The sequence below is a fragment of the Gekko japonicus genome, unplaced genomic scaffold (assembly GCF_001447785.1).
Source record: "Gekko japonicus isolate JY-2015 unplaced genomic scaffold, Gekko_japonicus_V1.1 scaffold628, whole genome shotgun sequence".
In the NCBI taxonomy this organism is placed as follows: Eukaryota; Metazoa; Chordata; class Lepidosauria; order Squamata; family Gekkonidae; genus Gekko; species Gekko japonicus.
Window position 1 is genome coordinate 6598 of NW_015169794.1, and position 26876 is coordinate 33473.

Genomic DNA, 26876 nt, shown 5'->3' on the forward strand with positions numbered 1-26876 from the left:
GCCCTTATGTGTCATGCTTGCCCACTATCAAATCTGACATCAATTGGCCTCTTTGTACATTCAGTAGTAGTGCTGACAGAGGGAGGATGTATACTTATCTGTTGTACTAACAGAACATGCATCCCCTAAAAAAAAGAGGTGCAGACATCTTCTGTGCGACAGACCAAAAAAAGCCAGCCAAGAGGTGCAAGTCCCTTACTATAGAACAAGCAAAGAGACTCTCAGAGGAGAACCCGGAAATGTCTCAACTATCTTCTCTCAGACAGATGTTGCCTTCTTAATTGAAAAGATCACAGAAGCTGGGACTTCAAGGTTGTCTTCTTAACTAAAAGTCATATAGTCTTGGACTACAAACTTGTAAAATGTATGCATGCCTAGTAAGTTAATGCTATTCTTATTGGGGGGTTTCAATCAGCTAAATGTTGGGTTTGTTTTTTCCCCCCACCAAATAGTACTACTGAACTGGGGACTGTTCTATAATCAGCAAGCTGATGTTGAAATGGAGAAAAGAAAAATAACTACTGAATACACTGATATTTGCTGCAGAAGAGGTTGTTAGTTATGCAGCTGTTATTCTGAGAAGTCACTGCTTCTGGGATGTTTGTAAGAGTTGGAATTTTGAGCATACATCTCAACAGGGATATCTGCTAGGATTTCTGCACAGAAAATGCTCACCTTGTTTTCATAAAAACAGCCCTGCCCATCTGGGACAGTAACATATCCCATCTCCAAACTTATTTCTGTTCAGATTGTACCCACAATCCATGGTAGAGTTATGAGTGCTAAAGTCCATTGATTTCAGTAGGTTAGACTGAAGGGACCATGAGGGCCACACAAATGTATCTTTCCTGCATCTCCCTTTCACTTGCAAGTAGCTTGTGCTCCCCTGAAGGGGAGGGTGGGGGTTGGATGATCCTTAAAAACAGTATGGGACACCACATGGAGGTCTGCTGTGAGAAACAGGGAGTCAGTGAACTCCTACCTCTTTATGAATGGACGTGTCCTTCAGTTCACAGAAAAGGGACGCATGCCTAATTCTGTACTGGATTCTGGTTGGTACTGCTTTAATCAAATTAAATAACTTGGTGTGGATTTGAGAGAATGAAACATGTCTTGAGAGGCTGTCAGGGTGCTAGTGAGAAGAATTCAGGACAAGAAACAGCTAGTGATGGGGAGGCATGTTTAATACTTTGGCGGACAAGAAAGAAGGCTGTAATGATATTCACATCAATATGAAGAAAACATGCGCTCATTAAAATTCAGGTCTACTGCCTTAACTAAATCTTTATTGAAGAGCATCTTGTTATTTACTGTAAATGTAGCTGTAATAAACAAAACTTCAAAATATTAATAATTTTTTAAAAGGCAGAAAACCTTGATTAGGGCACTAGTGTCTTTGAAATAGCGATTAGCTGTAGTCTTATTACAAAGTCTTATTACAAAGTTTGTAATGACAACACTGTGATGGGCTGGTTAGGGTCCCCCTCTCCCTAAGAGACCAATGGGAATTGATGGAATGTTGGTGAGAGGCTGACTGTTAAATAGCCATGAGTGCAGCTGGAAAGAAAGCTGATGAAGTAGTAACTTGAGTTATTCTGAAGCATAACAGCAACCTGCCACTGATTGAGAGGAAGTCAGCTTGTAACGAAGAAGAAGAAGAGGAGGAGGAGAAGGAGATTGGATTTATACCCTGCCCTTCACTCAGAGTCTCAGAGTGGCTTATAAACTCCTTTCCCTTCCCCACCCCACAACAGACACCCTGTGAGGTAGGTGGGGCTGAGAGAACTCTGAGAGAAACTGCTCTTTCAAGAACAGTTCTGACAGAACTATGACTCGCTCAAGGTCATCCAGCAGCTGTGAGTGGAGGAGTAGGGAATCAAACCTGGTTCTCCCAGATCAGAGTCCGTACACTTAACCACTACACCAAACTGGCTTAACCACTACACCAAACAAAGAATTCCAAATGCCTGACTAGGGCTATAGTTCAAAAGTTTAAATGCAAAGAAACTTTGTAATCTTTTACCTGATTCACTCCAATGTTGTGTTTAAACTATAAATAAAAGTTAACTCCTTGTTTGCTTAACCCCATGGTCTGGATGTGCATGGTCTCAGGGAAAGAAGCACATACACGAGCTAAGATCTCAGACTACATATAAATACATTAGGATATGAATAAATGGTGGCAGTGCGTGAATGAAGCAGTGCTAAAGAGGGCTGGCCTAGCCTGTCTGGTGGTGCTTCTGTGAGTGAGAGCGAGGACTCAGTGTGTGAAAGTATCAGGGCTCTCTATATATTTTGAAAGAGGCAAGACAGGTGGTGACCTGCCTGACCTACCTGTAAGGCCGCACCTGTGAACCTGTGTGACAGAATTTGTGGAAGGTGATAGGGTGTCCGAGAGAGTAAGGAGGTCACAAACACTCTCATTTTTAAAGTGCTTGTCATTAACTAGCTGCCAAACTGCTTGCAGGGGGATCAAAACTGAGGTTATTCCTGGGTGGGTGCAGTATAACCACAACCAGAACCTATAACTAACTGCTAGTGGGAAACTCTGTCTTATTTTCATAATTTGTAACAGAAAATAGAGAATAATTTCATACAATTTCTTTTGAGTTTGAAAGTGTCTTCTTTTCATGATGGAATTATTTGGAAATATGGAATGAAATAAACACATGAAATATAGAAGGGACGGGTTCTGTTTTTAAAAATTCTCACTTTTTATATCAGCTTCACGTAAAACTTAAAGCAAGCACTGCATCAGCTGACACAATTTGCTGTTCAGTAGTGTTCAATATTCTAAGAGCTTTAAAGCACAACACGAGTGGAAGAGTGCCAAGAAATCATCTTTCCCACAGCAGGAACCTGAAAGATTAATAAGCCTTTGATTCGATAGGATTAGTACTTGAGCTCAAAGATCTGGTCTGTATCATTGCTGAAGTGTATGTCCTTCACCTTGATGGAAATTGAGGTGTCATGGGTGTCATTTTCTCAGCAACAAGACCTCCTTATATCAGGAGAATATATTAAAGGATTGTAGATCTGTTTATGTGGACAATACAATTATGGGGATAACTGCTATTTATTTACACATGATATGCATGAAGCTACCTTATACTACATCAGATCAGTGGTCCATCAGAGTCAGTATTGTCTACTCAGGCTGGCAGCAGCAGTCTCAGGTGGAGGTCTTTCACAACACCTACTACCTGATTCATTAACTGGAGAGTCCAGGTACTGATCCTGGGACCTTCTGCATGCCAAGCAGATGCTCTACCACTGAGCCACAGCCCCTCCATGTACAATTGGATATCTTTCAATTGCAGAGCACTCTGAAAAAGTGTTCCTCTATGTAGACACAGTTACCAAGAAAATGGACAGAATTCCACCCATGGCTTCTGTACATAACCTGAATACACGCACAAAGTAGCCATCAATGGCACAATAAGTTTCACGTAGTGGGCCAAATTAAAGCTTCTTCCAGTATCAGCAGCATCACATGGTACTCATTACCATGAAACAGGTTTCATACTTTTGTCCCTGCCCAGGGAAACCTGGGACATGTAATTCTGTGGCCTTCGCACTACAGATCTTGAAAGTCCCCAAACTACATTTATCAAGATATTTTGAAAAAAGTCATGATGGTAAAACTGAAAGAGAATATCTATTTTTGAAAGGTTTCAGTACAAGTCTCAAGCTGGCAGAAGTGTCTAGAACTGATATGGAGAAGATCAAGGCTTTAACTACTGTTCTTATTTGACACCAATATCATGTTAAGAGGCATGGCTTCATCAGGGCATTGCCAACTGATTGCACTGGCAGCTTCTAGCTGAGACTGAAGACTCTTTTATATCAGATTTGCTTTGGATGGCGAGACATGGAAGCAAACCTTTGAAAATAGCCCTAATTTTCTTTTTGGCTACCATTATTTTTTTTAAAACCATTTCCCACTTAAGAGCATAAGAACATAAGAGACGCCAATGTTGGATCAGGCCAAAGGCCCATCCAGTCCAACACTCTGTCACACAGTGGCCAAAAATACCAGGTGCCATCAGGAGGTCCACCAGTGGGGCCATGACACTAGAAGCCCTCCCACTGTTGCCCCCCTAGCACCAAGAATACAATGCATCACTTGCCCCACTTACATCTGGAATGAAGCCAATTTCATTGAGATGGTTGCTCAGCTCAGGGTCATGGAATGCAATCATCTGGGAAAACACCGTCAAGTATTCTGGAATTCCAAGAGTGAGAAAGAAAAAAGAACTTTAAAAAATTCACTATAAATTTGGTTGCAGGGATCAGAAACAAAAGCTGGTTTTTGGATTTTCCATTCCAAAATAGTGTTAAGAAGAAGAAAAACTTAAAACACCGCTACAGTTGGTTTGTAGTTTGACCAATGTTAGGTCTCTTTATTTTCTTTGTCTTCACAACAGACAGAAACATAAAAGTTGCAGGAGATACGGATTTTGGCTAGCAGAGCTATATTCAGACACATCTACAGAAAGTACGTTGCAGTTGCTTTAAACATCATTCACTTCTAATCTGGGTTTGACAGTTGTGGAATTAAGGGGGTATTTGAGACCATGTTAATAGTAGTTCAAGACCATCTGTTTCTGCTGTACCGCTCCTAATATAATAAAGGATTGTTGAACACGTACAAGACTTAACATTTTTATTGTTATGGAAAACCCTTAATAAAATATTAGCAACAAAAACTGGGTCAGTCAAGGGGAAAAAAGGCACACTGACCTTCTGAAAGAATATACAAAAGCCAGAGATAGACCACCCACTAGCTGTCAGCTACAAGCGGCTGCTTAAGTAATTTGCCATGATTCTTCAGAACTTACTAGACTCTTGAGAATCTCATTTTCCTAATGTAACTGTCCAATTTTTTCACCTGCGGCCGGGAAGCAGGGGGAGAGGAAGACTTTCTCTGACCAACCTGATAAGAGCCTGGACACTCAAAGAGGCATCGCTATGAAGGAAGGAAAGGGCCCAGCAATTTCACGAACAATCCAGATGGTGCGAAAAAGCAATGCAACCGAAAACTCCCAACTTATTTTGCAGATCTTTTTCAGAAGACTTTGGTGGTGGAAAGTTTCATCAAGTCACTGTTACCCTTACCAGCATAGATTTAAGAAGCTGAATTGCTGCCTTCAGTTTTGGGGGGAATTTAGCTACATGGCAGGCCTCCCTGAGAAGGAGGGGTACAAGCGAGGATTTACTACCTATATTTACAGGGATCTTTCCCTTTAAGGGAGCTCTCAATAACCAGTCCAAGGGTAGAATAAAGGTCTTATTGAAAGAAAATTAATACACAAGAAGCACATGGAGAGCATACACACATACAAGCTCTACAGGAAACAAAGAGAGGAGCTGGAGAATAGCAGGGGGTGAGTCGATAGCTACCCTTTCCTGAAGAAGCTGAAGAAGAAGAGATGGCAAAATGACCAGTGCTTCGTGGAAAGGAAGGATCCAGTATATCGGGGGTGCATGTTGGTAGGCGCCCAGGACAACACAAACACGGCAATGGGGCTGTGCTGGGCTAGTTATACCCGAAAATGTGTTTAGAGGGCTTGCTAATGCACGTCTCCCCTCAGAACAAAACACTGATGAGATTAATTTAGAGGGTTTGCTAATGCACAGGTCCCTCAGAACAAAACACTGATGAGATTAATCAGGGATAAAACATGTAATTTGGAACAATGCTCACTGTAAGCTGTGGAGTCTTGTGAGCAAAAATTCTACTTTGTGAGATACTGGCATTAAAGTTGTGAGCAACCAATTTGGCTACTGCATAAATTAGTTTGCTCTGGAGCCATCCTTCCTGAGCTAAGACAAAAATGTGTTAGCTAATTAAGATGCTGAACTGCAGGCTGTGGAAGGTTGGTAGTTCAGCAGTTCGAGACCAGAGTTGCTGCATGACAGAGTGAGCTCCCGTCTCTAGTTCCAGCTCCTGCCAACCGAGCAGTTCGAAAGCAAGAAATTGCAAGTAGATAAATAGGTACCGCTTCGGTGGGAAGGTAACAGCGTTCCGTGCGCCTTGGTGTTTAGTCATGCCGGCCACATGACCACGGAAACGTCTTCGGACAGCGCTGGCTCTTCGGCTTTGAAACAGAGATGAGCACCGCAACCCTAGAGTCGGATTCGACTGGCTTTTGAGCAAGGGAACCTTTACCCTTTACCTAGTTGGTTTTGGAACACTGGTTTGGAAACGCTGTATAGAGTTCCCAAAGTGGACAAAAGAGAGCAGGGATTCTCTTCTGAATGTAAAGTAAAATTTGGGTTGGATTCCTGCTTACTTCTTTGGTAGCTGAAGAACTAATGGCTTGCTAATTTAAACTAATCAAAATGGAAACAATACTGCTTGATGAGCCACCTGGGTTTGGGGTGTGGGAAAGGAATAGAAGTCAGGACTTTTTATTATAAAGGATATGTAGGGAGGAAGGCTGAGGTGAGATTGATAGGATTAGGGACTGAAATTGAAAAGAAGTAGCTGTGGGGCAAACTTCAGAGGACGGCGGAAGACAAGAAGGCCTGGCGTGAACTGGTCCATGGGGTTGCGAAGAGTCGGACTCGACTGTGCAACTGAACAACAACAACAACAACAACCTGTGGGGCGAGGCAGGTCCATTGTCCAGAGTATGCAGAAGTCAGCGGGGTGGAGGGCGTTGCAGCTGTCAGAACAAGGTCTCATGTGCTTCCCAGGGTCACTGCTTAGACATGATTATGGGGCCTGCCAGTCCTGGCATCCATCTTTGTGCTCACTTATGTCAAGTTGCCTGGTATGTAGATTCCTGGTGTACCCCGATGGGGTCCATTGTGCATTGAAACGGCCCCTCCTGAGACACAAGGGGTCTGCATGATTACATCACAGCTGATTTATGGTGACCCCATAGGATTTTCAAGGGAAGTAGGAAGCAGAGGTGGTTTACCATTGCCTGCTTTGTGTAGCAGCCCTGGACTTCACTGGTGGTCTCCCATCCAGGTACTAACCAGGGCTGACCATGCTTAGTTTCTGAGATGTGACAAGATTCAAAGACATTGAGTTGTTAAACAGATATATATTTACATCTCCTTCAGGGTGACAGAGGACCCATGGCTCCAAACAGGGGCCTAGGACTATGTATTTTGAACAAAATCTTGCAGCCATATTAAATGTACAGTGTGGGAGGGAGATTGGGGCCTCCATTCTGTGAGTTTGGTGTAGTGGTTAAGTGTGCGGACTCTAATCTGGGAGAACCGGGTTTGATTCCCCACTCCTCCACTTACACCTGCTGGATGACCTTGGGCACGCCATAGTTCTGTAAGAGTTGTTCTTGAAAAGAGCAGTTTCTGTCAGAGCTTTCTCAGCCCCACCCACCTCACAGGGTGTCTGTTGTGGGGAGGGGAAGGGAAAGGAGTTTGTAAGCTGCTTCGAGACTTCGAGTGAAGGGCGGGGTATAAATCCAATCTGTTCTTCTTCATTCTGCTTCTATTGGCCTCTTGTCAATTACAGTTTGCAAAATTTCACAGAATTGAAATATGGTAAACCAATAATACAATCCTATGCAGAGTTACTCTAGCCTAAACTCACTAAAATCAGTGGACCTTAACTGGATTAACTCTGCACAGATTTGCAATGTAAATGTAGTATGGTCGATAAATGGACCATATACCTGTTAGGCTTATATGGACAAAATCAAGAGGATGTGGAAGAGAGCGATGAGGATGATCAGGGGTCTGGAGACTGAGCCCTACAAGGAAAGGCTAAGGGCCCTGGGAATGTTTAGTTTGGAGAAGAGGGGATTGAGGGGGGACATGACTGCTCTCTTTAAATATATGAAAGGCTGTCATTTGGAGGAGGGCAAGGAGCTGTTCCAGTTGGCAGCAGAGGATAGGACCCGAAGCAACAGGTTTAAATTACATGCAGAAGGGTATCAGCTGGATATTAGGAAAAACTTTTTCATGGTCAGAGTGGTTCGAATGTGGAATCAGCTGCCTAGGGAGGTGGTTAGCTCCCCTTCACTGTCAAGAAGAGGCTGGACGAATATTTGTCAGAGATGCTTTAGGCTGGTCCTGCATTGGGCAGGGGGTTGGACTAGATGGTCTGTATGGCCCCTTCCAACTCTTCTATGATTCTATTCTATGAAAATACTGTGCAGATAAGGTCACTATATTTAACCAATTTTTTTTAAAATATCTGAATGAGCTATGGAGCACTGGCTCATGGAAGATTTTTAATGTGGTTTTACATGTTTTACATGACAGCCAGAGTGATATGCTGGTTAGAAGGTCAGAATAGGATCTAGGAGCTCTACAGTCAAATTCCCACTCTGCCACGCAAGCTTGTTTGGTGACCTGGGGCCAGTCATACATTCACAGACTAACCTAACTCGGATTTTTGTGAGGATATAATGGAGCAAAGGATGTAAATCGCTTTGGGTCCTTGAGGAGTAGTAAGGGGAGGGAGCATAGATGAAGTAAATAAATAAATGTTGTCTACCCTTTCTTCCATTTCGAGGTAGGTACTTTTTTAAGGCAGATGTCATCAAGTTTTCAACTTGCAAGTTCTTACTACTGGCTACTCGGGTGTCAAATACAAGGGCCAATAAGTTGCTGCAGAAGTTTCTTGCCTTACTTTTAATTTTGCAGGGCTTTTATCCTATTCCCCAGGCTGGCATGAACACTCATCTGATCCTTCAGACTTATTTTATCTCTAAGCCTCTGAAACGGCTCATTTTATTCAGCTTTCCCCCCCATGTGCAGTGTTAACATATTTATGCTCCTAATACCTTCAGCAACCACAGGTAAAGTATTTAAAACCAGTAATCACATACACTCAGGCATGTGCTGATGAAAACAAATTTACAATTAGCTCCCTGAAAGCACATTTCTTTTTTTAAACAAGGAATTCATGCCTTCAGTGGTTCTACAGGGATATGCTATACCTTGTTAAATGTCATCTTTATTTGGATAGCCAGCCTCATAAAATATAATTGCTATGCGGGATTATGTGGTTAATTAAGTGCCTATTGATGGCATACATCCCTTTGTGAAAGTGTATCATTTGGGTTCAGCAAAACAGCGTTGGTGCAGATGATACAAATTATTCCTTCAGATAATTTGATGTCCTACAGCTATAAACCTGTAATTGGTCTTCCATTTGCATGCACAGGAATGGATTTTAAAAGCCTACATTGTGGCCACTTAGGACAAAGTTCTGAAATTGGAGATGCTATGCTTACCTTAGGACTAGCTTGTACGGTTGATGGTTTTCATGCAGTGGCCTTTGGGACTTCAGGGGGCTGGCTGCGCTCTCAGTCCAGTTGTAAGTGGATGAAGGCATGGACTGTATGAAGTGGCACCCCTATATGGGAGCTGTACATGCTGTTCCCACAGTTTGAGTAGTCACAGAAACCATTAATTAACTGCAGCAACTGTGTACACTATTTTTTCCTAAAGTTAGGAGATTTATGACTGAGCGACTTAAGAAGCTTCCAGATGAGTGACAAAGCACAAAAAGTGATAAAGTCAGCAATAAACTAGTGGTGTTCAGTTGCCACAAAGGGTGTGTACATTGGGGAAACTTCCACAATTGGCACCTTTATCCAATCCTAGCTAGGCAAACATGCCCTACCCGGAATAGCCTAGGCTAGCCTGGTCTCATCAGATCTTGGAAGCTAAGCAGGACCAGCCCTAGTTAGTACTTGGATGGGAGCAGGGGCCATTTCATAGAAAAAGAGGTGCAGGAGCTCATTAGCATAACTTATTAGTATAACTTATTTGCATATGCCACACCCCCTGACATCACCGGAAGTGTGTCAGAAGGCAACATCCACCGCTCAGGCTCCACTGGACTGTTTTGGATTGCTAGCTATGGGGGGGGGGACACGCAGATCAGCCCTCACAGAGGAGGGAGAGCTTGTACCTGAAGGCGGGCTGGGGGGGGGCTCTGCAACTTACCTGGCTGCTTTTTGCTCCTCGTGGCCCGACTGAGGGCTGCTGGGAGCAGGGGGCGGGGTTTGTTGCACGTGCCCGCCCCGTGGGCTCCTTACTGCCGGAGCTCCGCTCCTGTGCACTCCCATAGGAAATTACCCCTGGATGGGAGACCACAAAGGGAATCCAGGGTCGCTACACAGAGGAAGGCAATGGCAAACCACCTCTGAATGTCTCTTGTCTTAAAAACCCTACAGGGGCACCATAATTTGGCTGTGACTTGATGGCGCTTTCCACCACCGCCAGCTAAGCAAGTCTCGCAACAGCCTGAGCACACTCCTGAGGGGCCATGTTATGGGGCTGGCTGGCTGTATAAGCTTGGCACATCTGTTGAAAGATACTGGTTCTTCAGTGTCTTTGCAACATTATCCTGTCACAAGATGCTTTGGTCTGATATTGTGCTGCTTAGTAAACATTCAGTGAGTTTAAGTATAATATTCTATTACCCAGTGCAAAATGAAGTAAAACATATCATATATAAACCACATTTAGCGTTAGCCACAAAACAATGTTTCAGAAATTCCCAGTTTTCTCATAGAAGCCTTAGTAATTGAAAAAGGTTGACTATACAGGCCATGTTACAGAGCTTCCATCTTCAGAGGTGGGATGGATGGACACTACAGATACCATTTTGGCACTAGATCAAGATGGATAGCTGTGTTAGTCTGTCTGCAGCAGTAGAAAAGAGTAAGAGTCCAGTAGGTCCTTAAAAACCAACAAAATATGGGGCAGCGTATGAGCTTTTGTGAGTCACTTCTCCCTTCTTCAGACACAGAGTCTTGGCACCGCACTACAACTGTGGAATGTCCTCCTCATATGAGTTCATCTGGCTGTAGTTTTTGGAGCCTTACCTGCAGGTGAAAGCTTTTCTTTGGGGGTATTACTTGATTGGCAATTTTGACCTCTGCTATGCTTGCTCCATTAATGTTTCTGATCCTGGTAACAGGACTTTCCCCCCTGACTGTTCCTGGTAACAGGGTCTTTACTAAAAAGTATGGCTCTCTAGGTCATATTTAAAAATAAATTCTTGCCACTGCTTACTTTTGCTGTTATCTATTGCTGGTATATTTTTGCTGTTGATGGTGCGTATTATATTTTTGACTTCAGACTTCATTTTTAGATTGTTTTAGACTTCATTTTTGGATTGTTCTATTTTTGAACGTATCCCAGCCCATGATCCATTTAAGGGGAAGGGCACGCTAGACATTTTATTAATAATTCAGATGTAATAATTTAAATAAGTTTTTAAATGCCAGCATCCCCCCCTGTTTCACACCCATCTCAATATGATTTACAATGAACAACCCTGGCAGGTACCACTAGAGCCGAACTCTGGCCTATTAAAATCTATACCTCTTCCACAGATTCACATACTTGTCTTCAGCAAAAAAGAAAGCTTTGCACATTCTGTTTCATATAGGGCAAATATAAAGAACAGATTTCTCCCTAAATATATTAAAAGGGGAAAAAACCCTCACAAACATATAAACTTTTCCATTTACAAAGTTTAATTCATTCTCTAAAATCTGCTCTGTAGCATTATGAAATCTCCCCAATAAGCTATTATGGAAACACACCAAGCAGGAAGTTATTAACTTGTCTTCTTTGTACAATAAAATTACAGTTCTATTATCTACCCTTGAACATGTCATTTCCAAAATAAACAGTCCTTATCTTTTAACATTTCCTCTTATGTTAAAAAAACCCCCCAGCCCTTTCAACACCATTCCTTTCATAAAAGCTACTGCCTTTGTAAGAGGGCTCATTTATATATCAAAGATTTCAAAATAAGAACTTGTGCAGGTCTACATGGTCACAATTGTTACTCGGATTATAGCTTCAATTGCTTTTAAACCCACGTCCAGAACTGACAGAGCGTTTCTTTTTGTTCTAAATGGAGCCGTTAGGGTCTTTTAAAAAATTCACAATAAGCATTTGGATTTAAAAGAAGCTGCATGGATCTTCTGTCTCACCATTTTGATTGCTCTCTAATTTCTTTCCTAAATTTGACACTGACGCACCATATAGGCGGCTTAAGCAAGACTCTCAGAAACAAGGAAGAAAGTGAAGTTTCACATTTCATTCTACATAATGCAGTTGTCTAATTTCAAATTATACTCTCATGCAGGGGTCATTTCGTAGAAAAAGAGCTGCAGGAGCTTATTAGCATACCTAATAAACTATTAGCATAATAGCTCATTAGCATATGCCACACCCCCTGACATCACCGGAAGTGATGTCAGAAGGGGAAGCAAAAGGGGGGGCATCTTCAAAAGCCTCCCCTTCCCTTCCCCAGCCCGCCTTGGCAGGCCAGCTGGGAAAGGGGAGGCTTTTGAAGATGCCCCCCCTTGCTTCCCCAGTTGTGGGAGGGGGAGCGAAGAAAGAAGGAGTTTAAACTTTAAACCCCTTCTCTCTGGAGTTGCGCCGCAGCAGCGGCACGATCTTTCCATTGTATTCTATGAGGCTATAGAATACAATGAAGAGATCACGCCACTGCTGCGGCACGACTCTAGAGAGAAGGAGCTTGGGGCAGGGAGGTGGGGGCGGAGCTTGCCGCCGCCACCACCATTTCTGCCTGCTCCTGGGCTGCCGGAGCAGCGCTCCAGCCCCAAACGACCCCTGCTCCCATGACAAGAAAAACACTCAAGAGAAATAATTCAGAATGGCAGTCCAAACTTTTCCATCATTGGGCAGCCATCAAGTAAGAGTGCATTAATAGTGGAATGAGATGTAAACATCTTGAATTAGGATGTCAAGCCTACATTTGCCTGAACTTCACTGCTTCAGTTTTATGGTAGTAGTAAGCTTTTTCCTTTTCTTGTGTGTGTGATCTCTGTATGGACTAAGTGATATATGTGGAGCTATATAAATAAATATAAATTCATATGTGCTTCTGAAGAGGAAGGTATGTAAGGAGATTTAAATACAAAATTTACCTTGAATCACATGAGAGTTGTCTTTTAAAAAGAAGTTATACAGGTATTTAGGAATAAATGCAGACATGCAGGCATAGGCCAGGGCTGAAAGAGAATCAACAAGAGAAACATTAGACCTTTCTTGCACATGTCAGTTTGGTGTAGTGGTTAAGAGCAGCGGACTCTAATCTGGAGAACCGGGTTTGATTCTCCACTCCTTCACATGCAACCAGCTAGGTGACCTTGGGTCAGTCACAGTTCTCTCAGAAATGTTCTCTCAAGAGCAGTTCTCTCAGAGCACTCTCAGCCCCACCTACTTCACAGGGTGTCTGTTTGAGGAGAGGCAGGGAAAGATATTGTAAGCCGCTTTGAATGAAGGGTGGTATATAAATCCAACTCTTCTTCTTCATATAAGGCTTTTCCTCATTTTTTTGGTCAGTTCTGCCCTATACTGCTTTGGGGTATGCCAATTCCTGAATGTATTTTTGTGCCTTAGTTTTTGCTTCATTTTTATTGTCCCCCGGGGGGTTTTCTGGTTCTTCTGAGACCACTTTTACCACCATCTTTTTCTGAGGGCTTATTTGAATTGCCCATTTCCTGATGTTTCTGTCAGTTTCCTTTGGCCTGTCCACTCCTACCGACTTCCAGTCCACTTCATGATGATTGGACTGTCAATATCATCAAACCATTCCCTCTCCTCTCCCCCACCTTTGAAAATGAGTGGTTTAGGGTCCCCCCCATTTTTTAAAAAAGTAGTAAAATATCACTATACTAGTGTAGTGACAGATCAAACACGTTCTCTGAATTCCCAACTTTCATTTTTTTAAAAGGTCTTCATGCCCTTCCCTCATGGAGATATAAGGAAAATGGCTAATCTCCGCAAAGGAAAAAGATAAGAGACTTGCTTTAAAAAAAAAAAAGCTGGGTATTCAGATAGCCTGCTTGACCTATCATTACAATGGTGATATTTTAATGCCTTCACACAATGTAACAATGATACTGATATATCGATATAAGCATATGCAAAACATAAAAAGGGGATGCTGTGACGCCACTGATGACAGCAGCCTCCCTTGAAAATGATGATTATTTGGGCATGCGCAGAACAAAATAACATGATTCCACAACTGTGAAAATGCAGAAGATGTTATTATATCATTAGCATCAACCCAGCACAGATAGACAAACCTAAATACGTTGGCTTGCATTCAATCTATGTACTCAATAGTTTCATCTTAAAGGGGGAAAATGCTCACCTTCGTTGTTGAAATTCAAGTATAAGAATGGTGCACAGAGGGAATCAAGGCCTACAGGGAACAAAATGTGCATTCAGTACACGCCTCAGACCTATTTACCATGGACAAACGGAAGATTTAAAAAAAGCTGATGATCTACCCAGTGAGACATTCTCTATATGATAAAACACTGTATGCCATTATGAGGGAGGAAAGAACAGATGTTAATTGACTGTAATTTTGCGTGCCAAAATGCCGATACGTACAGCAGCTCCTTGACATGTCCAAAAGGAAAACACTTTTGCATTCAGCTATTATGGTACACACATTTCCTTTCAGTGTAGGAAAAGTGTCCTGTGTGAGTCATGAGACAAATTTAGAGAAATTCAATTTCTTCCCACTTCAGTGGTATCTACCATCTTCAGGAAAGATCCAGTTATATTACACTCAACACCAATGTTCCCTTTAAGCTGAGTTAGTGTGAGCTAGCTCAGTTTTTTAGCCTCCAGCTCACAGATTTTTGCCTTCGCTCAGGAAGGATGGCTCCAGAGAAAACTAATTTATGCAGTAGCCAAATCGCTCGCTCACAATGTGAATGCCAGTAGCTCACAAAGTAGAATTTTTGCTCACAAGACTCAGCTTAGAGGGAACATTGCTCAACACTGTAATAAGTTTGCACAGGACTGCACTGCTTAGCCTTCTAAAATACAGCATAAAATTGATAGGGTTTCAGATTAAAATGCAAGACAATTTCATCAGAGGAATAGAATGTCCCTGCCTCCCCTGTCCCCCGGGGCAATCCACTAATCTTCCTGCAGTGCTGCTCCTGGGGGACAAGGGACTCTTAGGAACAGCACAAGAGGAGAACTTGGGGTCTGCAGCTGGAAGAGGGAATGGGTAGAAACTACCCTACCCCCTTCAGTTAGCGGAAAATTTAGCCTGGATCGAACCGATACTACTGCAGGGTTATTTTAAAAATTCTATCACATAAAAAGAAAACATGAGAAAGATCATGCATTTCTGAGCTTAAGTAACAGTAAGTTAAGAGTCTTGGCCAACTAAACTAACCTTGCCAGTATACAAGATCAGGATGGGAAACCACCCAAGCTTTCAATACCCGTCTAAATTTTGCATGACCTTCTGGCGATGACAGCAACTCATCATACTGATGACATCGAGGAATGTCAACTTCAATCTACAAGACAGCCAAGCACAGAAAATTAATTCGAAGTAAGCTCCACCATAAATCCAAAGACACAAAAAGGAATTTTAGAAGAACTCAAATGAGGCCTTCAGAAAGGCCATCTGTTCTGATACCACTATACCACTTGCCCGGGGGGGGGGGGGGGGGCATTTAAGGGAAGTGTTACAACAGAGGTCAATCAGCTATGAACACATTGCCCCTCATGATTTTGCCCAGTAGGGCTTCTGATTGGCCATCAGAGATCTGACTGGCTGTGTAGGCTGGGAAAACAAAAAATAAATATTGCTTTGGCAGCAGCTGCCACCACAGCACAAAGACCTTCACTGTGTGACTGAAGGTAAGCTCTTTGTAAGCAAGAAAATATTTTCAACAGTATGTTCATTTTAAAAGGCCTCCTGTTAAGAATAGCTTCTGCCTAAATGTTGAAGAGTTACAATTAGAATAATGCATAAGTTCACTTGCTGACATTTTGCAGTTGGCTCTGCCTCCTGTGGCATTCATTTTTTCCATCAGCCTGTCAGAATGTCAGAATTCCAAAGTGCCCGCAGAACACTCCTGTTGTAGGTAAAGGAAAGGAATTTGCCCCTTTGCCAGCTGGGATTTAAATGTGACAATTGGGATATAAATCTAAGCACATATGGAATTAAATGGAGGTTGTATGGTTCCTGGATTCACACCCTGGTTCAGCCTTAATGTTGTGCAGGTTATAAACTAAATCTCTAAAATGGTTAATAACTGTGACTTGACAGCTTATCACTTGAAACACAATCACTGTGAAACATTTTGCGCACTCAAAGTGCAATTTCATCGTCTCTCCAAAGAGCTTGGGAGAATTTTCAGGATTTCATAGGTGATTACTCAAAACCAGAGAGTCTTACTTGTCTATCTGTAGGAATTGAAGTGTCCTTGTCAATGGCATCATACTTTGCTTGAATGGCACCCTACAATGCATTAAAATAATCAAAATCGTAAGCAAGGTTGTATAAACAGCACAGGATAACAGAAGTTTGTCTATAATGGCAAACACAGCATTTCCTCAACTATACATTGTAAAAATACACTGGATAAATGTTTACATACATATTCATTGTAATTAAATCTAATGTTCTGGACTTTGGACCTCAAATGGAAAATGCTTTCAGTTAGACTTACATTTATGTCCTCCCTCCCCACCCCCCAAAATCACTTTTGGAATGATACTGTTTTGAGGAACTAAATAATTCTAGACAAGTTTGTGACAATGCCTGTCAAACATCCATGTTGATACTTTGCAGGGATTTCATGTTGTTATTTGGTCCAGAGTCATAAATGATGCCACTTGCCTGCTACCTTAAATGCAGCAGGCGAACTGACAGACAAAGATAACTGCCTTGCTGTCCTTAACCTGACACTTCATGCACTCCATTCTGGACCTTCACTGCTGTACTCTATTCTGTACTTATGTGCAGAAAGTGTGACGCACAGAAAGTGTGCTACTATATCACCAGAGTTTGCCTATCCTGCTCTCTCAGCCCCACCTACCTCACAGGCAGTGTTTCCTCTAAGCTGAGTTAGTGTGAGCTAGCTCACAGTTTTTTAGCCTCCAGCTCACACATTTTTGTCTTAGCTCAGGAAGGATGGCTCCAAAGCAAACTAATGTATGCAGTAGCCAAGTGGCTCGCTCACAACTTTAATGCCAGCAACTCACAAAGTAGAATTTTTGCTCAAAAGACTCCACAGCTTAGAGGGAACATTGCTCACAGGGTGTCTGTTGTGGGGAGGGGAAGGGAAAGGAGTTTGTAAGCCGTTCTGAGAGTCCTTTGGGTAGTGAAGGGTGGGGTATAAATCCAATCTCCTCTTCTTCTTCTTCTAGCTCATGACGGGTAGGTGTGTGTGTGTGTGTGAGGGGAGCACACAGGGAAGCAAAAGAGGCTGAAGAGGTTGCTGCAAGGAATTCAGGGGAAAGATCTGGGGAAGCAGACTTGACCTTGTCTTTTACTCTTCCCAGAGGAAATGTTTCTTTTCTTGTTGCCCTCCCATACATCAATTCAACCATTACCCTGGACAGAGAAAGACAAAGGGCCAGCCATACTTCTCCCTACGTAGTTCTTCCCAAGCCTTTGCTGCCCAGGATGAGGATACTGAATGCAGGGAGAGGAGTTTGGGGACAGACGAACAGAAGCAAGGAAGATCACAAGATGGAAGTACAGTATGGTAACAAAAGGGGGTACAAACCGTACCTCCCATCAAATTTCATGGACCTTTTTTGAAGTTGAAAAGATTGAATTAAATGATTCCAGTTTGTTTTACTCTTACCTCTACTCCAAGCAAGGCAGCCCAAACTAAACCTCTCATTAACGGAGGAATATCAATTCTGGCTTCCTTCCAAACTTGATTTTTTTTGTACGGATAGGCCTGGAGACAACAATTTAGAAAACTGGAATTATGTTCAATATAGACTAAACTAGCAGGAACAAGAAAGGGAAAGAAACTAAACCTAACAAAGAACTCCAAAACCAAGCAAAGGTTAGTGGAAAGGAGGGCCAAAATTAAAACCTTTTCATAAAAAGAGGTACATGTATTTATTGATAATATCAAATTAAAACATATATAGGGGCCCAATTACAACCAATATATATAAAACATAACCATAACCAGGGCTAAAAGAGTTGACCTGACGCGTTTCGGCCGAATCGGCCTTCCTCAGAGGTCATACAAATGTGGCTAGATGGTAAATAGTTACATTCATAAAGACACAATCAGGAATATATACAAAATACAAATTCAATAAGGACCATAAAGTAAATTCACAAGTAAAAAGCAGTGTGAATACTTGTGAATATTGTGGCAACACAATCAAAGAAGGTTATTTGTGGACCATAGGTGGATTTTATAATCACTGGGCTAGTGATTGCACTAAAAAGGTTTCATGTGCATATTTATCCTGTGCCTGGTTACTTTACTTCTGAACAATTTACTTTATGGTCCTTATTGAATTTGTATTTTGTATATATTCCTGATTGTGTCTTTATGAATGTAACTATTTACCATCTAGCCACATTTGTATGACCTCTGAGGAAGGCCGATTCGGCCGAAACGCGTCAGGTCAACTCTTTTAGCCATGGTTATGGTTATGTTTTATATATATTGGTTGTAATTGGGCCCCTATATATGTTTTAATTTGATATTATCAATAAATACATGTACCTCTTTTTATGAAAAGGTTTTAATTTTGGCCCTCCTTTCCACTAACCTTTGCTTGGTTTTGGAGCAATATAGACTAAACAACAGCCCCCCCCCCCAGCTTGCAAAACAAATAAAAACTGAATTACAATGAAACAGCGAGAATTCAATCAAATCCTACTAAAAGCTTGGGAAAACAAAACAGTCTTCAAGCAGTGGTGAAGTAGGTGTCCTAAGGAATGTATTTGGGGACAGAATCCCACAAGCAGGGCATTACCCTGGTCAGGATCACCCTCACTTCTGAAGGGGGGGGGGATAGAGCAAGGAATCTTGGGAAGATATTAATCATCAGAAAAGTTCATATGGCAGTAGGCTGTCCTTGAGCTACCCAAATCTTGGGACTGTTCGTAGCTCTCCAACTCAGAATTATGCTCAGAAATGATCTGGTAACACATAAAAATCTGTAAGCATGGACATATTTGTATATTTCATATTTTCCCCCTTCTAAAATAGTTATAAGTACATTCGATCTTTAAAAAAAAAAATGCTCTGCTGCAGATGTCTAAAGAAGAGGGAATGAAGCCTATATTCCTTTCCAGTTCAGAACTGATCAGGAACAAAGTGAATACATAAATACAAAGAAGCTTCCTGCATGCTAAGGAAAGCTGAAATTCTTCCAAGCTTTATTAATACATACCTTTAGCAACCTGTCAAAAAGGACTATCCTGTTGAGCTGGTATTCTGTATCCCGTTCTCGTATAATAAGAGGAAGATTCGCAGCAGCAGATAATTCATTATTGCTGTTTGAATGGGGTATATTTGACTGGCTGAGAGTGAATGATATGATGATATAATTGTGAACAAAAATTCCAATTAAGTGAATTAAGTATAAAAGGAAGTTTAGAAAAATTTAGTAACGGAGATTATCAGCAAGTTTTACAATGAAGGGTAAAATCTACTTAAAGACAAAAGACATACCCCTGGCCAAGGTTAATTTCAGAAAACGTGGATATTATAGTTACCATTGTTTTCTACATGAGTGAAACCATTGGTGTAAATTTAAAATTGTACATTAAAAAAAAATTACTTAGCACTATTTTCCAAACTTCATATCCACCCTCTCAATTCCTTCCTATAAATCCTGGAGCAAATTTATAGAATACTAAGAACAGATCGATGACAACTCAAAAACAAAGACTTTTATTGCTTTTCTAATAATTCACAAGCCTGACTTCTATGAAGGAGTATAAGTGGGCAAATAAGTCTTGATGATCCAATTTCTGTTTGTAAATAGTTCCAGTTGGGTAGCCGTGTTGGCCTGCAGCAGAAGAGCAAGATTCGAGTTCACAAGAACTCAATAGACCAGCAAGATTTCCAGGATATAAGACAGTCAAAGCCCCCTTGGCCTGATATATGTGAGTTTTGACTCTTGGAAGCTTATACCCTGTAAATCTCATAGCTCTTTAAGGTGCTAATGGGCCTCATATCTTGTTTGGAACTAGTATTTCACTTCCTGTAGGGCAATCATGTCATTTACCAAGGAAAAGGATATAGCAGGCAGTGGGTGCCTGAACTGTCCAAAAGTAGAGGATTGATACTCACTCATCTTCAAGCAATGGATAAAATGCTTCCCCATCAACATCTTTCAGCCTCTGTTAATGTTATAAAAATATGCAGGATTAGAGAAATTTTTGGTATTTTAAGTGACTAGTAGAAAAATACTAAGAAAGGAACTTGCAAAATAAAACTATCATTATCTGTTTGTCATTTCTTTACATATACTTTGGAAAGAATCTCCTGCTTCTTGGAGCTTTCAGTGGTGATATGTTCTCATGTAGCTCTTTTACAAACCAAAGGAAAGCTAAACCAAGGGCTTCTCCTGAATCTTAAGGCTACTGCAGATGCTACAATGGCTGTTCCTCAACCACTTTTATGGGATTGGGTCAAAAGATCAAACACTTTCTGTCCTCATGCATCCTGCAATGTTGCATGTGCACAGACTAGCCACGATGAACCCTAACACAGGAATGCTCTTAAACTAGTTTTTGAAACCAGGAACTTTATTTGAAGTGCTGGGTTACAAATACTTCAGTGATTAAGGGACAATTTGCATACAACAATATGCTATTCAACAGCCTTTCCAGTTCCCTTAAACAACTGCCATTACATCTCCACCAGTCCCAAATTGATATCAACTTTGAAAACAGAGGTGCTTCTATGATTCCTGAATCTAATACCTGTCCACTCAGGTGCTTTCTATAAGCTGGAGCTAACCTATGGAAAGTAAAAGATGTGAGGAGAGGCGGGGCGATGGAGTAGCAAGGTGGTCTGAGAATCCAGGGCTCTGGATCTCACCAACCTTTGGAGTCTTTTTAGGGGACTTTCTTGACATTTCTGGACGCCTCCAGATTTGACAAGGGTCCACCAGTTCCTCAGGAGTAGGAAACTGGTAGCAGAAGATTTAAACTGAGCTCCCTGTTTGCGGCAACAGCAGGTGAAGTTTTCAGTTCGCCTTGAAGCAGAAGCTCCAAAAGGACCGGTCACAGCAGTTCGCGGCTGGAAAGCTACATTCAAGCCCCAAACAAGAGCCTCCATACCTCGTCACAAATCATTTTGGCGAAGACTCCGTAAGCAACCTTATCTTCTAATTTAATCGTTAAGCTTGTAAACAGACACTTGATTACCCCTATAAATCTGTCCCAGAGGCAGAGGGAAGGGTGAAACTCTCACGCCAGGCGGCGAGGCGAAATCTTTTATAATTTTATTACATCAAACACGCTGGGGAAAAACAACACTTTGAAATGTTCTACCTGCTACTGGGAAAATATTGTTACAGAAACTTATTTCACTCTTAAAGAACTTTGATGGAACTATTGAAAGTGAAATAGGCGAAATGTTAAGCCAAAATGGCGCTGAGCAGCAGTTTCTTTGTCTGTGTCTTTCTATGCGCAATTATGCAGTGAATGTTGTGTCTGTTAAGGAGTGAGATAGCTCTCGCAACTCCATTTGATATGAAGGATTCTAGGACAGATGAAAATATACAACTGTTCTCAGATGACCAATGGGACTATTTAAAAAATCAATTGATGGAAAAAATCACAAATGCTGTTATGAAAGCTCTGGGAGAGTATTGGGATTGTTTTGAAGAAGAGATTACAGAGACACAAAATCAGATGACGTCAGTTTCTACACAAGAGGAAAAAGGATAGGACCTGTTTCAACACTCAATATCTACAATAAGAGACTTTTTAAGCCACTACTTTGATGATTGGACATAATATGGACGACGTTGGCTGTTTGTTTTCATACACAAACAGGCCAGAAGAAAATGAGACATTCAAAAATCAAAGACACAAAAGAACGATTTTGATGAGACATTTTCAAAGAAAGCAAGAGAAATTTAAATTTTATAAACAAATGGAAGTAGCACTCTCTGACAGTAAACATGGCTTTATTAGCGGAAAAGATAAAGATAGCCAAAACTGGAACTTTTAAGCTGATGAGATCTGTTTATTTACTGTGTGCCTTGTACCCGTTTTACACGACTATTTGATATCTGATCGATTTATGAATATAATCTGAAGCAAAGTATTTTAATTCTTACATTATCTTGACTGTTTAATGAAAGCTAAAGATATGGGCAGTCTGAAATTTTAGAGAGGATAAGTGGAAGTAGCACTCTTTGACAGTCTGCATGGTTTTAATTGGCTGAAGGGATAATGATCTCCTAAAATTGGGACTTTTAAGCTGTTGAGAACTGTTTCTACACCTGATTTACATTGTTATTTGATACCCAATTGATTTATGAATATAACCTGAAGCAAAGTACCTCCAACTTTTGCATTCTCTTGACTGACTAATGAAAGCTATAAAACATGGACTTCTAATTTGAAACAATTTACTCTCTGTACATGTAATGTCCTAATTGAAGGAGGATGAAAAGATATGGGTAGTCTGCATTTTTAGAGAGTGTATAGAAATATTATTTCTAAATTCTCATGCCTTCTTCCTGTGATGACATTCCGACATTCTGTGTGTCTTTTCCTGTTGCAGGCCAGATGGCCTAGTGTGATTTCTGTCACTTGACCAGATGGCTGAGCCACCAAATAGCCATGCCATATAATTATGCCAGATACCACATTCCTTAACACCTCCCTGTTGAGGACCAGACTTGAAGGCTCCTCTCTATGGCCTACATGAGCCATGTCACGTACACAATGGAGAAAGCTGAAAGTTGGGTCACCTGACTGCAGGCAGGGCCTCTAACTTCTTAGCCAATCCCCACACACCTGATGTTGCAGCTATGGCAACCAGAAATTGGGCACACCCCCCTGCCGCTCGTGATTGGCTGATATTTTAGACACGACAGCTTGTATCTTATGAAGCACCTCTGCCTATTTAGCTTATGGAAGAGAGAGAGGAGGGGATGACTTCATCCCCTTCCGCCTCCTCATTACAGTTGCCCAACCTGCACAACTATTTGTCTACATGGATTCCATCACTACAGGAGCAATCTTCCAGGGGAAGCAGGGAAAAGAACACCGGGGGGGGGGGGGTCAGTGTTCCATTGGCATTTTGAAGGATTGAAGCCAACATGTTGGTCCTATTGACTGTCACTGGTTACAGCTTCAAAGATCAGATGCAAAATTAACTGGTGTCTCTAGTGCAGCATGATTAAAATTTAATACTGCTTTTTTATTGTGTAAGTCAGGCCCTGCTCTGAAGGTGCAGGATTCTCTTTTCTGTGGATTAGAAACTCTTTCCTGCACGTAGCACTGATCCTCTTTTGATTGCAGTCACAAAACTGTGTTCTAGGAGCAGCATGTGGAGGATTCTGAGAGCTGAGGAAAAATCCTTCTCATTAATATTGGACGATTGGCTAGGAGATTAGTGAGGCTCGAAACAGTTTTTCTTCAAAAGAGAAAGATCAGTGCTGAGCATATTCATACTTTTCTACTGTAAAGGGCTGGTATTTCAATTCCACAGTTCTGAAAAATTCTGCAGCATAGTGACAAAGGCTTTCATTTGTTAAGAAAGGTTATGCACGGATTTTTTTTTTTTAATGGCTTTGGGTTGAAAAGGTGGCCTGAAGGTTTCTTTTCTTTTCTTTTTTTAATGAACTTTTTAAAATGCCATTTGGTCCAGTTCCATATGCAGAAATCACCATTTCATGCCATGAGGTATGAATTTCTAGGCCTTGATCCAAAGCACTGTGCTTTTGGGGGGCTTTTTGAACAGCAGACCCTTCTTGGCGGCATGGAAAACCTCTTCTGAAAACAAAAGGAACTTTGAAAGCAGAGGGGGTTTCAAACAGAATTTATACCATGGCAAAGGAGGAGAGATTGGGAGGGAACAACAAAAATCCCAATGAGCATGTCAGAATCCTGTAGAACACCCAAAGCTGCTCTTTGGACCACAATATTAATATTTTTATTAAGGTTTATGCGTTTCTTCATGCCATTCATTTATGATTTGTTGAACTAGATTATAACAATTTGGAAAGGTTAAGGCGCTTAGGGCTCTTTAGCTTGGAGAAACGACGACTGAGGGGTGACATGATTGAGGTTTCTAAGATTATGCATGGGAAAGAGCAGGTAGAGAAAGAGGTACTTTTCTCCCTCTCTCACAATACAAGAACTCGTGGGCACTCCATGAAATTACTGAGCGGTCAGGTTAGAACGGATAAAAGGAAGTACTTCTTCACCCAAAGAGTCATTAACACTTGGAATTCACTGCCACAGCAGTGGTGGCGGCTACAAGCATGGACGGCTTCAAAAGGGAATTAGATAAGCATATGGAGCAGAGGTCCATCAGTGGCTATTAGCCACAAGGTATAGATAGGGACACTGGGGCAAGTGATGCTCTGTCATCTTGATGCTTGGGGGGGGGGTCAACAGTGGGAGGGCTTCTAATGTCCTGGCCCCACTGCTGGACCTCCTGATGGCACTGGTATTTCTGGCCACTGTGTGATACAGAGTGTTGGACTGGATGGGCCTTTGGCCTGATCCAACATTGGCATCTCTTATGTTCTTATTTGGTGCAACCAAAGGCATTTCAAATAGGTAGATATAAGTGGAAGACTTGTAAGATTTATAGGGAGGGGGAATGCCATCCTTTTCCGCTCCCACCACCTTCTCTCACTTCTCCATGCACTCCCCCCGCTTTTGTCCCCCACTGTTTCTTTCCATTATTGCAACTCCTCTTCGCCTCACCCAGCTGTTACACCTCTGTTGCCTTCCCTGTTGTCTCTCTCACTCTCCCTACCAGCTTGCCTGCACACTTGTTATCTCAACAGTTGGCTACTCACTCTCCGGGGCCCCCACTCGGCCTGCTGGCCAGCCTTCCCGCCTACAGCACCACCAACCTTCACCTGCCTGGCTCAAGTGGTGGTAGGTGTGGCTCCAGCAGTGGCAGCCCCTCCTCCTCTCCTCCCCTTCTTTTCCTCCTACAAGTCAGTAGCAGCATTTTCCAGTTACTCTGATTGGTTTTTGCTGTTTAAAATGGTGCTCGTGATCTTGCTCTTTTATGTGACAAGTTCACCTCTGCGTAAGTTGTGATGTCTGCGCAAGCACAGACTTCACTTCTCTGGTTTGAGGGCTTCCTGAAACCCCCAATTTGTCTTTTAAAGTTTTTGTACTTTTCTGCAAACCTAGATGTCCACCCGAGTGTGTAGAAATTAAAAAAACCATATAAAGATACTTAAAAAAAACCATTTAGGATAATTGTTTGAAATTATTCCTCCACTTTCCTAATTCCGGTTTAATTATTGAGGACAAAACAAATGGCACACCTTAGAACAATGCAAATAACTCCCCACCCCTCCCCCACACACATCCCTGGTAAATTCCATTGCTAAGAGATGTGATAAATCTACCGTCATTATTATCTTAAGACAGCCATATCAGAATGTCATAGTTGAACATAAACATCTGGTAGGATGCCACCTTACACTTTTTCTGCATTGGTGGCATCCTACCAGATAGAGAATACACAAATACAAATGACACATTATAGACAAGCCATTAGCACTGCAATCCTAAACAGAGTTATACCACTCTAAGTCCATTTGAAATCAGTGGGCTTAGAACTGACTTCAACAAAGCCAGAAAGGCACAACTCTGTTTAGGATTGCACAGTTAGTATTTAACTCTATACTGGCTATTCTCACTAGAAGAAACTCATTGTGAGCTGCCTCAGAAGTGTGTTGACAGGCAGAAAAGATGGTGTATAAATAAAATAAACAAATTGAGGTTCTCTCAGTAGCATGTAATTAAGCATGTAATAGGAAAGAAAACAAGGCTGAGAAGCTTGAAATTTGAGGTGTGACAAGACAAGTACCTAAACAACATGTCAGAAAAGCTATAACATTTTCTGTCGGAAAAATTACTTTAAAATACACCAGCGCAGAGAAACATATTTCTTCTTACATTTCTGAGCTGGCACAGTGAAAGTGTCACCGTTGTGTCATCCAAAAGGAAGCTTCTATCTCGTCCCTGGCCAAAGCTTTCCCCATCCTCCAACAAAAAACTGGAGACAGAAGTGACAGTTTAAAATTATTTTCAACAGACAAGGCACAAGACAGGGAATTTGTACCCAGGGCTCATGAACTTCTGTAGCATTACTGCTGGGGTTTAACGTACATTGCATTTGGGTTTTCTTCAAGTTTAGGGAAGTGAAGTCATCTGTTCCCTAGAAAATTGTTAAGCAGCCAATACAATTTACACACAATTTCTTTTTTATTTGAAAAGAAGCAGGGCACTGTAAAGCAAAATATTAGAAAGACTTAAAGTTTGCAAACTAAGGCTCGTGTGAGGCACTGAAGGCAACTCAACTAGATGGAATTTTAAAAATATATATGATAGGGTCACTTGGCAGGTTTTGGTAACTTAGATACCCTTGAGGGAAGGCAGGTGTTACCAATACCATTTTTTTTCTTTTAGGTGATGGCCAGCAATGGTAAAAAAAAACTTTAAAGTGTTGTTGGGGCTCTGTCCCCTCTCCGCTGTGCCATTTTCAAGAGCTGAACTGTTTTGGCTCTTGAATACGGTGTGGAGTGAGAGACAGGATCCTCTCATCCCTTGCACCACAGTCCCCAGCAGAATCAGTCCCCCTGGCATTTTCAGAAATAAAAAAACAAGCTCTTAATAGGCACCTGTGGTGGACTCACTCAGTATCATCTAGCTTGGCCTTGAGCCAATCTCACTTGCAGAAGGTAATAAGGAAAATCTCTACTATAAAGTACTTAATGTATAGAAGTAAGTGCACATTCAGGTCTTATTATATGATGTACACTGCATATGGATTTGCAAACTGGGATTACAAACTTTGAAATAAGAAATTAGATAGTACAGTATTGAACATGTAGGAGGGATGCTTGACAATGCAATG

The 26876-nt window shown here is 41.6% G+C and overlaps 1 protein-coding gene across 1 annotated transcript in view; it reads right to left on the reverse strand.

Moving 5' to 3' along the window:
• Positions 1–26876, reverse strand: part of TBCK (TBC1 domain containing kinase) — a gene marked incomplete at its 3' end in the record, with an annotated part of 80576 nt that overhangs the window by 5564 nt on the left and 48136 nt on the right. Inside the window, exons 12-20 of the mRNA XM_015417034.1 lie at positions 25916–26015; positions 20091–20140; positions 19186–19315; positions 17622–17720; positions 16205–16267; positions 15191–15317; positions 14144–14194; positions 12909–12992; positions 4140–4225 (exon numbers count right to left, since the gene is read on the reverse strand). Of these exons, the coding sequence (XP_015272520.1) occupies positions 4140–4225; positions 12909–12992; positions 14144–14194; positions 15191–15317; positions 16205–16267; positions 17622–17720; positions 19186–19315; positions 20091–20140; positions 25916–26015 (790 nt within the window). The remainder of the gene's footprint in view (positions 1–4139; positions 4226–12908; positions 12993–14143; positions 14195–15190; positions 15318–16204; positions 16268–17621; positions 17721–19185; positions 19316–20090; positions 20141–25915; positions 26016–26876) is intronic.